The sequence below is a fragment of the Thamnophis elegans genome, chromosome Z, assembly GCF_009769535.1.
Source record: "Thamnophis elegans isolate rThaEle1 chromosome Z, rThaEle1.pri, whole genome shotgun sequence".
Lineage (NCBI taxonomy): Eukaryota > Metazoa > Chordata > Lepidosauria > Squamata > Colubridae > Thamnophis > Thamnophis elegans.
The window spans coordinates 116858568-116875138 of record NC_045558.1 but is presented as its reverse complement, the minus strand read 5'-3'; the positions used below and the strand labels follow the sequence as shown (position 1 = coordinate 116875138).

At 41.1% G+C, this 16571-nt stretch overlaps 1 protein-coding gene across 1 annotated transcript; it reads left to right on the top strand.

Moving 5' to 3' along the window:
- Window positions 1-3800: 3800 nt before the first annotated feature.
- LOC116522415 (ferritin, higher subunit-like) lies at window positions 3801-8357 on the top strand. The gene is made up of 4 exons (XM_032237313.1): window positions 3801-4233; window positions 5528-5674; window positions 7346-7471; window positions 8042-8357. The coding sequence occupies exons 1-4, from the start codon at window positions 4132-4134 to the stop codon at window positions 8201-8203; spliced, it is 537 nt and encodes a 178-aa protein (XP_032093204.1). The 5' UTR covers window positions 3801-4131; the 3' UTR covers window positions 8204-8357.
- The last annotated feature ends 8214 nt before the right edge of the window (window positions 8358-16571 follow it).

Below are 16571 nucleotides of genomic sequence, written 5' to 3'. Positions count from 1 at the left end.
GAGCTTCTAAGCGAATCATGCAAATCAACAGCACTGTACTTGGGGGTGGGAACCAGGCCCTTTAAAATTAAGGATGAATCTGGATTCCCCCATTGAGTTTGCTTGTTGGAAACCAACTGAGAAGATTGTAAATGGTGATCATGTGATCCCGGGACATTGCAGCCATTGTAAATACATGCTGGTTGCCAAGCACCCAAATTTTAATCACATGATTTAGGGATCCTATGATGGTTGGGTGAATATGTTGTTAAAAGTCACTTTTTTGGATGTTGTAACTTTGAACAGTTGCTAAACAAATGGCTGTAAGTCGAGGAGTACCTGTAAACACACTTGCTGATAGCAACTCTCCAACTTTACAAGTAGTTTGTCTACTGAGGAGCTGTTAAGTCCTGAAGCTGGGGCTTCTTTTCTATGTTCAAACAATCCATCTCCAGTAAGACTACAGTCCAGGAATGAATGCAGGATGTGTTAAATTAGTCAAGAAGCTGGCTGTGAAGGCCTCACTCCCCCCCCCCCCAAAAAAACCTAACATCACAGCTTGACTTTTTTGAAAACTTCCTGCAAACAACTGTTGCAGTTTCTTTCCATGTTCACTCAGAGGTCCTTTCAAAATGAATTTCTCTTCCTGATCAGTAGTCATAGATATTTGTAGTGTGGACCAACGAGTCCCTCACAATGTGAATAGTGTCATTCATGTACACTGCAATGCACAGATTCGAGGTGCTTCTTTTACACAAAGATGTCAGAGGACATGTGTCATTTTGAGGTTATAGCTCAGGACTTTTGCACTCAAGAGGAGGATATCCAGGGTCTCTCTCTTTAAACAGCAATGCGTATTATTTGATATATGGGGCAAATCACCCCAGCTGTATTTGGGGTGGGGACCACCAGGCTTTTTAAGATTAATAAATAGGTGTGTTAGAAAACCTCTTTTTTTTGTAGCAAGGTAGAGTAGGAAAACCTTGAATGCTTCTTTCTATCTTTCACCAAGCAAAATCAAGAGAGTTTTATTTTGCAGTTGCTTCTCGTGTTTTCCACTTTCTCAGGAATGAGCAGTTTTTTTTCTGAAACTCCTTCCTTAATGGTCCACTATTCCTTCCCCGTTCCTAAGCTACGCTCTTTCAGAAGAATGTTGTTTTTTTCCTGAAAAAAAGGCTTAAGATTGCCTTAACATCTTGGTATGGCCACACTATTCTTTCAATACTATGCTGGAAACATAGATTACAATAGTCCTCGATTTATAAAAGTTGATTTAGTGACTGTTCAAAGTTATAAAGTTTTCCTCGAACGTCATCACTCTGCTAAACAAATAATTCCCTCAACATTGTCAAACTATTTATTAAGTCTGCATTACTATTACTATTTATCTTCTCATCGTTCCTTTCACCTATCTCCTCCCACTTACGATTGTATGACTGTAACTTTGTAGCTGGTGTCCTTATGATTTATAGTTTCCTAGTATGATTTGATTGCTTATTTGTACCTTATGACTATCATTAAGTGTTGTATCTTATGATTCGTGATGAATGTATCTTTTCTTTTTATGTACACTGAGATCATATGCACCAAAGACAAATTTCTTCTGCGTCCAATCACACTTGGCCAATAAAGAATTCTATTCTATTCTATTCTATTCTATTCTATTCTATTCTACAATGGCAATGGAAAAAGTGTGTTATGACCATTTTTCATACGACTGTTGTGGCATCCTCATGGTCATGTAATCAAAATCCAGATGCCTGGCAATTGACTCTTACTTACTTATGACAGTTGCTGGGTCCTGGGTCATGTGATAACTTTTTGTGATCTTCTAAAAAGTAAGGTTAACGGGGAAGCTGGATTCCCTTAATTGTGTTACTAACTTAACAACAGCAGTCACTAACTTAACAACTGTAGCAGGAAAGGTTGTAAAATGGGGCAAAACTCAATGTCTCACTTAATAACATAAATGTTGGGCTCAATTGTCATAAGTTGAGGACTACCTGTATTAATAAAACAGAGAAGTCTGAAAAGCAGAAGGTATTGTGACTTGGTTTAGACACTGCAGTTATCTAATATGAAGCTTGTATATTTGTTTTAAGACAGGACTCCTTGATTAATACATATTCTTGCCTAAGCTGGTGCCCTAAAAGTGAGTGGGATTATAAATTCTTTATTGGTTTAGGATGGAAGTTGTAGCTGCAGCCACCTGGAGGACCCTAGTTTAAAAATAGTAAACCTGGAAATAAATGGTCACCCTTAGACTACAGATGGAAGACCCATTTTGAATGTTTCTGGATAAAAAATGAAAACAAAACAAACCCCTTCGGTATTGTACCACACATGTAAACATAGATATTTTATTTTTAACACAAGAGAAGTAGCACTACACTAAACATATTTTATTAATTGATCTTTCTTTCTTGAAAGAGTACAGGGTCTCCTGCTTGAGTAAGAGGTTGGACTAGAAGACCTCCAAGGTTCCTTACAGCTCTATTCTGATTGATTGATCATTATGTGAAAGGCCTGCTTAACAATGCTTGAAAGGTTGCCAACCAAAATTCACAAGACCTTCTCTAACAAGAAACATGAAGAAATCATTTGGGAATACATTCAGTAAGCAAAATTCCAACCCTGATTTATGTTCTTCCATGGCCTTTTCGAAAAACACCAAGTTGATGTCTTTCAAAAAGGGATCCACCAAGGTAGATCCCATCACATCACTCAAACCCTGTTCTTGTTTCTTGAAGAGGGTCAAGCAATGGCAGGAAGCTGGTCTGATCCCACGGCAGATAAATATCACAAGTCATCCTGTTGGCAAGACAAAACCATTTTGCAATGGGCTATAGTCTTTGTGGGATTTTTAAGGATGGAAAGTGTATAAGACACTCTGATAGGTAAAAAAAGGGTCCCCTTCCTTATATATCACCTGTTGACACCTCGGTGGCCACCCGACTTTCGGAACAGCCTCCCATCTAAGATTGGAGGGATCTGTATCCATTTTACCTTCTGAAAGGTCATGAAGATGTGGCTCTCCCCTCAAACATTGGATTAGCATGAGCCTTGAGCTGGGAGGCTGTTTGGTCTGGTGCCTGGATTATTTCTCTTTTTATGGACTGCTGCAACCAGCCTAGAATTATGCTGTGAGATAGGCAGTCAGGGAAGTCTAGCAAACAAGCAAATAAATCCAACCGGTTAAAGTTCTTTGATTACTATAGAACTGCGGCAATAAGGATTTTGTTTCTCAACTTCTAGTGGACCTTCGTCTAATTGCAAGAAAACTTCAAGTCCTCAAGATGCCTTAACAGTTGTCTTCATTTGCTCCATGCAAATGAAATTCTATCCAGATGAGCAAGTTCCCAGATCCAATCCAATCAGAGCAGAGCAGAGCTGGAAGAGACCTTGGAGGTCTTGTAGTCCAGCCCCCTGCTCAAGCAGGAGACCGTTGTCCAGTCTCTTCTTAAAAACCTCCAGTGATGAAGCACCCACAACTTCTGAACGTAAGCCCGTTGCACTGGTTGATTGTTCTCACTGTTAGGAAGTTTCTCCTTAATAATTCTAGGTTGCTTCTCTTCTTGATTAGTTCCCATCCATTGTTTCTTGCCTTCTGTGCTTTGGAAAATAAGTTGACCCCCTGTATTTTGTGGCATCCCCTGAAATATTGGAATACTGCTATCCTACCAGGTTAAGAGTGATGAACGACATTAACCGTATCCCCCCACCCACCCCAGCAGCCAGCGGGAAGGAGACCGTCTGCATGCTGCGTCACGTGAATCGAGAAGGGGGGCCTCTAGGACTCTGGGGCTTTCTCCGCCCAGACTCCGCCTTCAGCAAACCTCCGGCCTGAGCTGGCGAAATCGAGTGGTCGGCGGCGGCTGCGCACGTCCTTCTGGATCGCTCAGCAGCTTTATAAAAGGGGCGCGAATCTCTTTGTCCGGCAGAGCTTGGTTCCTGCTTCAACAGTGCTTGAACGGAACTGGTTCCACCGCCTTTTCTCTCCTTTTTTCCCTCCGTCTTGGATCGCCTCTTCCTTCCTTCCTTGAGTAGAAAACAGTCGAGGGAGCGACTCGCTGCTTGCTGATCTTCCGCCTCCAGCAGGATCTCCTTGGGCCGGACGCCTCTTTCTCTACCTTCTTCCAGACCACCGCAGAAATGGACTCCCAGATCCGCCAGAACTACCACCGCGACTGCGAAGCTGCCATCAACCGCATGGTCAACATGGAGCTGTATGCCAGCTACGTCTATCTCTCCATGGTGGGTAAATGGGGCAGTTTGCGTAGAGGCAGTTTGGTCAGATAGTTAGCTAAGAGCCTGAGTTGTAGTCCCACTTCAGCATGCAAGTCAGTTGGGAGACTTTGGGCCAGCCCCTTTCTAATTTGACCTAACTCACAGGGTAGTTGTTATGGGAAGATAGGAAGAGAATTAGAATAGAATTAATAGAATAGTTGTTATGGGAAGGTAGGAAGAGAAGTCCATTAGAATAGAATTAATAGAATAGAACAACAAAGTTAGAAGGGACTTTGGAGGTCTTCTAGTCCAACCCCCTATAGCAAATATTAGGTATGTTCTGCTCTTAGTTATAAAAAAAAAGGAATCTAGGGCAGCCTGCCTCTGCACCCCTTATCCCCAGCCTAGCTTAGGGTGATGGGAGTTTATCCTCTTCCCCATCTGGAAGTCTGTGCAAGGCTGATAAAGAAAGGCGTAGTTGTGGCTCCACCTTGGGCGGTTAGTGCATAATCCCTTTTCTTGGCTAAGTAACCTAAGGGCGCCTTTCTTTCACTGAGTAACTTTTTCTCTAGGGAAATTATCAGAGAATTGTTCTCTAGGAAAAGAAATGGTGGCAACCAGGAAGGCTCAGAGTGGCCAGATTCGGGGAAGAGGTAAACAGCACGGGAGCTAATTTCTGCACACGCGGTAATTTACTTTGCACACGCAGGGGCATTGTCTTTCAACCTTGCCAATTTTAAGATGTGTGGACTTCCAGCTCTCAGAATTTTCCAGCCAGCAGTGAAGTCCACACATCTTAAAATTGCCATGGTTGTAGACCAGTCTTTCTCAATCCTCTAACAACTTTTAAGATCTGGGGGCTGAGGAATTCTGGGGGCTGAGGTCCAACATATCTAAAAAGTTGAGAAACGCTGATCTAGACCAACTATGCAGCCTGCAACCTCCAGAGTTCTGGGAGAATCTAGTGGTTCAACATGACAGTTTATAATCATAAAATGTTAAGATCTTTATTCCTTTGTTTCATTTAACTTTGAGAAATGTTCTTCAGGCACGTCAAGTTTGAAGAACATCAGTTTCTTTAGACCATCTCCATGCTGACTTGGGAATTCTGAAAGTTGAAGTCCACTTATCTTAACATTGCCAAGTTTGGAAAAAAAAACACTGGTGTGGACTACAGATTAACCCTGCGGCTACTATTCTTCTTGTTCCAGTCCTGCTATCTTTTCTCATTTGTCCAAGGAGCCGTTGGATAGATCTACACCAGAAATATAGAGATAAGCCTACTGGAGCACAAAGACAAGATTTCTGTTTCTTTCTGCAGGCTTCGTATTTTGACCGGGATGATGTGGCTCTTGCGAACGTCTCCAGCTTCTTTCGGTCTCAGTCACATGAGGAGCGGGAGCATGCTGACAAGTTGCTGAAATTTCAGAGCCAGCGTGGGGGCCGGGTCCTCCTACAAGATGTCAAGGTATAATAAGTGTAGCCCAAATTTCTGCTTCTCTAAGAGATGTTGAGAAAATAGTATTTTTTAGTCTGGCTGCCCTCCAGATGTTTTAGAATTAAAAATCCTATCACTCAATGAAACACTATTGGGTGGGGGCGACATTGGGGCAAGTTTAGGCTTGGAAGAATGTCCCAGAAATGGCAACTATGTCCAGGTGCTTAGAGATTAGGGGGAAATGCTTCAAAGAGATTCTATCTCCATTAACTCATCAGAGGTACAACAGAGAATTTCCTCTTATATTTTTCAAACATCTGTACAGTTAGTCCTTGACTTAGGATCACAATTGAACCCCAAATTTCTGTTGCTAAGCGAGACAGTTCTAGATGAGTTTTGCCCATTTCACAACTTTGTTAAGTGAATCACTGCAGTTGTTAAATTAAGTAACAAGGTTGTTAAGTGAATCTGGTTTTCCCATTGACTTTGCTTGTCAGAAGGTTGCAAAAGCTGATCATGTGATCCCGAGACCCTGCAACCGATGAGTCAGTTGCCAAGCATCTGGATTTTGGTCACATGACTATGGGGATGCTGCAATGGTCATAAGTGTGAAAAGCAGTCAAAAGTCACTTTTTCCCAATGCCATTGTAACTTCAAATGGTCCCTAAATGAACTGTTGTAAGTTGAGGACTATCTGTATTTATCCCTTTCTGAATTTAGTGTCATTTCTGATTTGCCAGCTGTTTTAAGCCTATGCTCCTTATTTAGTGTGGCTCTGCTGAGTTTGATGGAAATTGTAATCGCAGCAGATTTGGGGAAGGGGGTGTTATAGGGTGCCTATAGCAAGATTGGCAGGCCTCCCTGAATCTGGCTTTCTATATCACACTGACTGAGCCATAATGGCTGTATTCATAAAATCCAATCATCCTTGAATAACTTAACTATGGTGATTCAGTTAATTACTATTGATATTGATATCCACAATGCAAGAGACCTACAAGGTTCTGCAGATCCTTAAAAAGCTCTGGAATTTGCTTTTGTTTTAGCCCCTGGAGCTTTTTGGGTGGGGGAAGGGAATGTGTGTTAAGCCTGTTTGCACACATTCCTTTCTTTAAAAAAAGAAAGAAAGTTGCTTTATTTATGCAATCTTCTCAGAATCATCAGGCAGTCACACAGACTTCTAAATTTAATAAACACATTTGACCATCAACTGACAATGCAATTTGGGTTTGATCAGGCCATGCATTAATTAATGTGCATTTGGCTAGTCATGCAAACTCAGCCATTATTGGGGTTGGCTTAGTATTATCTATTTGTATCCCCCCTTTATTATTCTTACAAATAACCCAAGGTGACGAGCATAGCTAGCATACCTTCCTCCTCTTTAGTTTACCCAACAAAACAAGCTTGTGATGTTTGTGGAGCTGAGAGAGACTGACTGGCCCAAAGCCACCCAGTTGGCTTTCTTGGCTAAAACAGGTCTTGAACTCGCGGTCTCCCAGTTTCTAGCCTGGTGCCTTAGCCATTACACCAAACTAGGCATTGTTGTCTATGTACTATGCAACTTTGGTATGTGAGCTCTGGTCTAGCATAATAGGTAAATAGCAATTAGCCTTGCCAAAGTTGCTATTGTGGGACCAAACTATCCAGCCATTAAAAAGAGGAGCCACAAGACCTAAACAAAGTGCTTTCCCTCCACAGAAGCCCGAGAAGGATTCTTGGGGAAACATCCTGAATGCCATGGAAGCAGCACTCCAGCTGGAGAAGAGCGTTAACCAGGCCCTTCTGGATTTGCACCGTTTGGCGAGCGATCAGGGAGACCCACATGTGAGTCTTATGATTGGGGGGTATGATCAGAATTCTTCACCCTCACCACCAAATTCCCACTAGTGTCCCCAGTCTAAGTAAGATTCCTTTGCACACACACAAAAAAAGTGGACTGAAATTGTCTTTTACTTCATGCAAAGGAAAAATAGAAGAGCCACTGTAATGTAGCTGTGTTGATGGCAGTGGAGATAAGAGAGCAAATTAGCAGTAAAACCCTATTCAGTGATTTAAAGGAGATCCATAAAGGTGCCTTCGAAGCAGTAAATCTGAGACTTGGCACCAGTCCAATTTGAGTCCTGTGCTAGAATATCATGTGCATTTTTGTAGAAGTAAATGATCAAAGTTAATCAACGGATGTGTGGTTAGAATGATGCTGACCCTAGAACAAGGTTTTCCAACCATGGCAACTTAAAAATAGGTGGACTTCAACTTCCAGAATTCCCTTGACAGCATGGAGAATTCTGGGAATTGAAGTCCACGTATCTTGAAAGTTGCCAAGGTTGAAAAACCATGTCCTAAACACTGAGACTGCAAGCCGTGCATAACTCTATTGTCTGCATTTCTTTCCAGCTGTGTGACTTCTTGGAATCTCATTACCTCGATGAGCAAGTCAAAGCTATCAAAGTCCTGGGTGACTACGTTACCAATCTCCGGCGCTTGGGTACATCCCAGGGAGGGCTTGGCGATTATCTCTTTGACAAGCACACCCTTGGACAGAGCAGCAGCAGCTGATTTCACCTTCCCCCCAATTCCTGGGAGTCACTTCCCATGAACCCACAAAAACCAGCCCACATCCATCACTTTTGCTGTGCCCCGGTCAAGGAGGGCTCCTACCTGCCATCTCACAGTTGGCATGCTTCCAATAAACAAGGGTTCATCTGTTTTACATTTGTGTCTGTGTGTGTACTTGTACGTAGAAAGTTGGCTGGGTGACTATGGGCCAGTCACTCTCTCAGCCCAAACAACCTCATGGGACTATAATGGTGGGGAAAATGAAGGAAGGGACAGTATATTCATTATTATTTCTTACCTTGAGTTACTTATAAAGTAATAAAGGCAGTAATAAAAATCTAACAAAATAGATAAACTAAATAAATATTATTTTCTTTAGATGGAGGTTCATGGAGGGTGGCCTCCAGTAATAATGAAGTTATGTTGCTTGAAACCTTCATGAGTTAAAATGTGGTTTATAACTTACTAGGTGATCGGCAGATGCTTTGTTCCTGGCCTGTATTATATACTGAAACTGTTTGTTTTCTCTTGCTGCCAATACAGCCCTAGGCTGCAATGATTTCTTGTCTTCTACACAATGGGATGTGTTTGTATAGTAGCTTATTTTATATTGCAGCTGTTAGGTATCAAATTGTCCCCATTCTATTTTCTAATTCTTTGGGCTAAACTATAAATCCATAATGTGTGCCTTTTACTGGATCACATACTTTAGTTTAGTGGGAGGAAGAAGGAAAACAAATGTATGTAAATCAGCTGGTATATTGCCGTCTGCAGCATTCCTAATGCTGTTCAAATTCTCTCGCCACAAACCCCTTAAGGTTCCCTTTCCTTAAATAATTCTAAACATGACTGGCAAATTAAGACAAGTTTTAACCCACATTGTGCAAAGCAAATGCTTGAAGTCTACTCCAGACAATACCATCACAATAGATGTATAGACAGCCCAGATATAAAGCTAGTTCATGTGATCCAATACATAGAAAAATCAAGTAAATTAAATGAGGTGGAAAATATTGAACTTCTCAAGCTATTTTGATGTTCTATGACTGCTTCAATCCCTTCTCCCATTCCATTAAAGAATACAAAAGTTCCTAGGACAGCTTGTGTGCCTTTGCTATGAAAACCATCCATCCATTTTTTTTCTACATCTGGACCGAAGTTTAGACTTTAACTCAATGGAACAGATTTAATAATTGGCCCAAACAAAGGGCTTCTTTATATTGTCTATAGAGCTTTAATTATGCTCTTGATTGTAGTTTAATTACTGAAATACTGTAATTGAACAACAAAAAAGAATAATCACCATCACAAGGGCATGTTAAGATTTTATTATAAATTAAAGCAAACTTCAAGGAATTGTGGTATGATACATGTCTGTTCTGCAAGTCCCTTGGACTGCAAGGCGATCAAACCAGTCAGACCTAGAGGAGATCAACCCTGACTGCTCTTTAGAAGGCCAGATCCTGAAGATGAAACTCAAATGCTTTGGCCACCTAATGAGAAAGAAGGATTCACTGGAGAAGAGCCTAATGCTGGGAAAGATTGAGGGCAAAAGAAGAAAGACAACAGAGAGTGAGGTGGCTGAATGGAGTCACCGAAGCAGTCAGCATGAGCTTAAATGGACTCCAGAGGATGGTAGAGGACAAGAAGGCCTGGAGGAACATTGTCCATGGGGTCATGATGGGTCAGACATGACTTCACAACTAACAACAACAACACATGTCTGTTCTAGTAATTAAAAAATAAAAAAATAAATTAAACTGTGCCCTAGTTGAAGTTTATGCAATGCCAAACTGTAGGGAGCACAATTTTCTCTTATTAGAACTTGAGCTGATTGGCAGTAAGTGTAGGATCAAAAACATCTTCAAACAAGGCACATTTACCCAGCGGTTACATTTCGCAATTATACAAGGCCTTAAACTACCTTAGAAGAAATGAAGAATGAGCATACTATTGGTTAATAGGCTGATTGCCACATCCACAGACAGGAGAAATGTAACTGAATACCACAGACTGAAGACAAATCACAAGGGAGCCCATTTATTATTTAATGCCTGGATTTTCAAAGAAGTCCCTGTTTTGAGGGGGCTCTGCTACCATTTCAGAAAGCAAAGAGAGGAGGTTTAGGTAACATTTGAGGAAGTGAGATATGTTGCTCATTCATTAGGCCTACCTAGGCTTTCTATTCAAAAATGAATACTGGACTGTTTTCATATTCTGCTTTTGCTGTTCCAGATAAAGCCAGGTGCAGTCAGGGATAGTATGCTAGACTAGATATGTGGGTATGAAGCCCAGCCTTGGGTTAGTTCCCTTCTTATTTTCCACTCAAAGCACAATCAGTTTCAGCTCTAAAGTTGCTTTTTTCAGGAGGCAACTGGACTTTCTTGTTTTTTTTCTTTTGAAGCTTCTTCAACTCTGACAGAATAGTGGGGAATGGAAGGATGTATATTCCTTGCAGACAGCTGGCAATTTGCATCCTTTAGAGGGTCCTTGAAGCACTTGGAAGTTTATCTTTGTCCTCAGGGTCACCTGAAGAAGAAGAAGCTGAAGAAGCTTCTTGGATGAGAAGCGAAACGTCTTAAAAAGAAAAAACAAGAAAGTCCTGAAAAAAACACCTTGGGTGCAACTATGATCCAGATGACTGAGAATCTCTACAGAGTATCAGTTTCAGAATACTCCATTGTTTCCTCCTTCTCGTATGGTCCCTTTTGTAGATACACACTGGAAGACAGTGGCCCCCAACCTTTTGGGCATCAGGGACCAGTTCCATGGAGAGAGATTTTTCTGCAGACCAGAGTGGCTGTTGTTTCACATGCTGCCTGCATCCCACAGATAAGGCATTGCTTGTTTGCGTGGCCAAGTTTCTGACATGCCACGGACCAGTGCCGATCCATAGACTGGGGGCGGGGGAGTTGGGGGGGCCCTGCTGTAAGATGTTCAGACTTAAATGGGTGGTTTGTGGTCCTGCTAGTTTTGTTTTTTAATACATAAATGTACTTCTGTACTTAAACCACTCTTTCAGTTCCTGAAAATCATTGTTACTTCCTTATGTACATTTATGTACCAATGAGCCATTCTGACTATTTAATGTTCTCTATTCACCCTGCAGTAGGGAAAAATTGAAGGCAAAAGGTCAAAGGGATAGCAGAGGACAAGATGGTTAGGCAGTGTCATTGACACTGTGGGTGTGAGTTTGGGCAAACTCAGGCAGACAATGGAGGACTTGGGGGTCTGGCATTCTATGTGTCAGGCATGCAGTTATATTCCTTTTAGGATCTTTGGCCTGCCACACTCTCTATTATTTTACTATGCTGTTTCATTAGTGGGGTAATTGGGAGGGGGAATAGTAAGGAGTAGAATGTATTGTTGTCAACACATTCTAGAAGCCAAGGTCATTCTTTCTCTCTGCACCTCCGCACCTGACTAGAACTAGATGGGTGGAAATGCCAGCATGGCAGAGGAAGATTGGATCATGTGATGAACTTGTGGGTACGGGGGCAAGGTCTTGAACTTTCAACTGGATGGAAAACCCAGGAAGCTTTCAGATTCGGGTTTTCCACAAATGTGCCACCATGTCTCTCTTATTAAATTGGAACTGTGATGAAAGCTCTGCCCTGGACTCTGATTTAATTCTAGATGATATTTGGAATGATGACCCTATGGTCCATGGAGTTGCGAAGAGTTGGACATGATTTAGCAACTGAACAACCACAAAAACTCACTCTTGAATTCTGGAAATGAAAGGAAACTTTTGAGACCTTGTTTGCTGAATCAAATGCAGCTTGTCCCTTATTCCTGGCTGTCATGACATGGCTTGGTGGCAAAATTGCTGCTAACCTAACTGTATTTCAAATAATAAATTGTATTTTTAGAAGGCTCAGGGGAAGAAAAGAGAAATACGATGTCATTACAATTATCAGATTAATTTTTAAAAACATTTTAAATTGTGTCCCATGGAAAAATATGAAACAAGCAGAATGCATGAAAGAACTGACAAAGTGCATGAACTTAACCAAAGGCACTGTATTGAATAATCTCAGCCATGTCAGTGACAAACGTGTGACTTTCAACCTAATGTTCATCTCTCATCACCAGCCAGCAGGGCTGTAAACAAAAAAACAATGGATGCTGAACTCCATCTCTGAAAGACTATAATTAATGACTGAAGAAAAGACAATGGTTATAGGCAGAGGTGGTATTCAGCCGGTTACCTCTGGTTCAAGCAAACCAGTAGTGGTGGCTGCGGGAGGATCCACCCACCTGCCACGATGTAATGTGCGAGCATTGCACAAGCACAGAAGGTGATGCACATGCACGGTGCATGCAAGTGAAGTGAGAATGCATATTCACATTTGCGAACCAGTAGGGGGAGGTAAGTCTGAATCCCACTGCTGGATATAGGGAGTCCTCGATTTACAACCAAACTTGAGCCTAACATTTCTGTTGCTAAGTGAGACTGCTGTTAAGCGATTTTACCCCATTTTATGATCTTTCTTGCCTCAGTTGTTAAGTGAATTACTGCAGTTGTAAAATTAGTAACACAGTTATACAGTGAATCTGGCTTCCCCATTGACTTTGCTTGTATGAAGTCACAAAAGGGTGTCACATGATTCTGGGATACTGCAAGTATGATAATTATGATCCAGTTACCAAGCATCTGAATTTTAATCACGTGACCATGGAGATACTGCCATGGTAATAGGTGTGAAAAACAGTCATAAGTCACTTTTTCCAATGCCACTGTAACTTCAAATGGCCACTAAAAGAATGGTTGAAAGTCAAGGATTCTTGATCTGGATTGCTTGAGCCTTAAAACTGCCTAAAGCAGTGTTTTTCAACCTTGGCAACTTTCAGGTATGTGGGCTTCTTGGGGTAGTTCTGCTAGGGAATTCTGGGAGTTGAAGTCCACATATTTTAAAGCTCACAGAGTTCAGAAACATTGGCCTAAAGATTGTGGAAGTTGATGCCAAACCTGGTTCCCAGTTATAAGGAGCAGGATTAGCCAAAAACATTCCCCACATCATGTGAAAGACCAGATGTGCTCATCTTACTCACCCCACCTGCAGAATCTGATCGGCTGGTTGTTGGTTCACCATTGGTGACTGGATCATATTTAATGTAGAATAGGCCTCAGGATATGTCTGCGAGCATGTGCACATGGACTACTGTACATGTACACAAACCATTGTTCTTCAAGACAGGGGCAATCAGAGAAAGGCTAAGAGGAATCGGTAGCTCTTCCCATATATTGTAGTAGAGAGTAGAGTAGAGTAGAGTAGAGTAGAGTAGAGTAGAGTAGAGTAGAGTAGAGTAGAGTAGAGTAGAGTAATAGAATGGAGTAGTGTGGAGTGGAGTGGAGTGGAGTGGAGTGGAGTGGAGTGGAGTAGAGTAGAGTAGAGTAGAGTATTAGAGTGGAGTGGAGTGGAGTGCAGTGGAGTGCAGTGGAGTGGAGTGGAGTGGAGTAGAGTAGAGTAGAGTAGAGTAGAGTAGAGTAGAGTAGAGTAGAGTAGAGTAGAGTAGAGTAGAGAGTAGAACAGAACAGAACAGAACAGAACAGAACAGAATCTATATCATTTCAGTCAAATGGTTATCCAATCTCTTTTGGAGGCAAATCCTTCAACTGATTAATTGTTCTAACTGTCAAGAAATTTCTCCTTAATTCTAGGTTGCTTCTGTCCTTGATTAATTTCCATCCATTGCCTCTTGTCCTACCCTCAGGTGCTTTGGAGAATAGCTTGACACGCTCTTCTTTGTGGCAGCCCCTGAGATATTGGAACACTGCTATCATACCACCCCTAGTCTGCCCCCAGTTCACTTTCTAGAGATGCCCCCAGTCCACTAGGGCTAGAGATGCAGTCCACTATGCAGGCCAGAGGGCTCTTACATTCAGGCTTTTAAAGAATTGGTCATTTAACCTATTCTATGGATCCATATATCAATAATAAATCACCCCACTGGGATCCTCAAAGAACCCTGCATCTCTTCCAATTAAAAGAAAACAGGTAAGGTGTGATGTGGAAAAAAAAATTGCCTGAAACCCTTAAATGCAGCTGACGTTCAGAGCTAGACAGCACTGAATCTAAAGGAACAAAAAATTGTAGAGTCAAATGATTGGCAGTTATTGCTAGATAGCAAAACACTCATTCAACTGTGTCCTCAAAAACACACTGTTAAAAGCCTCCCCATAAACCTTTCCCCTTTAGACAAGTTGGGTTAACAACTTAATAGCAAATTCTAGCTTGCATGACAAGAGGTGTGTCAGTGATAAAAACCCTGGAATTACTATTCTTTGCGCAATGTATCAAGCTTATCTCCTTGGACTTTATCAGCTGGAGAACAATACGTGTATTATATTGCCGCCCCTAAACCAATTACAAAGCCTTCCCTCCCATTTCTCTCCTCCTTCACTAGCTTTTATGTTTCCATTTGTCTCGTACAGGAACATGTGAAGTCACAGCCACTGCTTTTTAGTTTGCTTTGTCAGGGAAACTCATGGAATTTAAGAAGAGCAAAAGGAAAAGATATTTGCCAATATTTTATTGACAGTCTCTTCCAGAGTCTGATATACAAACTTACTCAACTCTATAAAAAAAACACCCCTCCATTAAACTAAACTTGTAAACTACTGTATATTCTTTGATTGTTTGCAAATGTAATTGCACAAATCAGTACAGGTGGTCCTCGACTTAACAACAGTTCATTTAATGACTGTTCAAAGGTACAACAGCACTGAAAAAGTGAGTTATGACAATTTTTCACACTTATGACCATTGCCGCATCCCTATGGTCATATCATCAAAATTCAGACGCTTGGCAATTGACTCATATTTATGTCAGTTGCAGTGTCCAGGAGTCATGTGATCACTTCCTGCATCCTTCTGACAAGCAAAATCAATCGGAAAGTCAGATTCACTTAACAACTGTGTCACTAACTTAACAACTGCAGTGATTCACTTAGCAACTGTGGCAAGAAAGGTTGTAAAATGGGTCAAAATTCACTTAACACATGTCTTGCTTAGCAACAGAAATTTGGGGGGTCAATTTTGATTGTAAGTTGAGGACTAACTGTAATCCACTTACATGGTTATAATAACTGTAAATTTACAGCACAAATACCTTCCTGATGTGTTATAGATCATTATGCATCTGGAACAGAACAGTCATAAAAGGTTGGATAATTACTGGTTCTCATATTATTATAATTGCAGAATCAATATATGTGGTGAATATTAACTATCTCAGTATTCTTTTATTACAGGTGACATTGTTCAAAATTTCCATTAACTATAAATACTTCATATAAAAAGAGTCCTTTGAATAGCTATCAGATAGCAGCCTTATCCCTTGGCCTAGGTTAAACTTTCTAAAAAGAAATCCAATTTCAGGATACCTTATATATGCAAACATTTAAAAAAAAACGAATGCACTGCTCTAAAAATTTATATGGGTTTTTCCTACTCCAAAATGTATATTTGAAAAAGATGCAGTTTTCTGCTGAAGAAGGGGGCTTTTGTGAATTGTGAATTATGCAAATTTTGTGACTAGTACCAAACTTTGCTTAACGTAAACCAATCTTCCAAAGAGTTTACATTTTAATTTTCAGCATGAAAGACAGTGAGAGAAAGGAAGTAAATATATATAATACAGGTAGTCTTCGAATGTGGCAACCATTCAAAGTTAGAATGGAACTGAAAAAAAAACTTACGGCAGATTCTTACCAGCTATGATCATTACAGCATCCTTGTAGTCACATGATTAAGAGCCAAGGTGGCGCAGTGGTTATGCAGCACTGCAGGCTACTGCTAGATCAGCAGGTCAGCGGTTCAAATCTCACCGGCTCAGAGTTGACTCAGCCTTCCATCCTTCCGAGGTGGGTAAAATGAGGACCCAGATTGTTGGGGGCAATATGCTGACTCTCTGTAAACCGCTTAGAGAGGCCTGAAAGGCCTATGAAGCGGTATATAAGTCTACTGCTATTGAGTCTACTGCTATTAAATTTTGGGTTCTTGGCAACAGATTTACAACTGGAGTGCCTATGGTTATGTGACTACAACATTTCTAGCTGGTTTTTGACAAGGATGGAAGACCTTGAGCCTGGTGAGATTCAAACTGCCAAATTGCAGGAAGCAGAATAGCCTGCAGTACTGCAGTCTAACCATGCGCCACTGCAACTCTTAATGTTTTTATATTGCTTTGGTGAGTATATAGTATAGGGCTTTTTAAACTTTAAAACCATAATGCTTAGCAAGGCTTGAGTGACCTTATTTGGTCTTACAATATAAGCTAAGTAGGATTTGGCATGATGAGCACTTGAATGGAAGGTTCTGCCTCAATTTTGATTGATTTATTGATTCATTGATTGATTCAT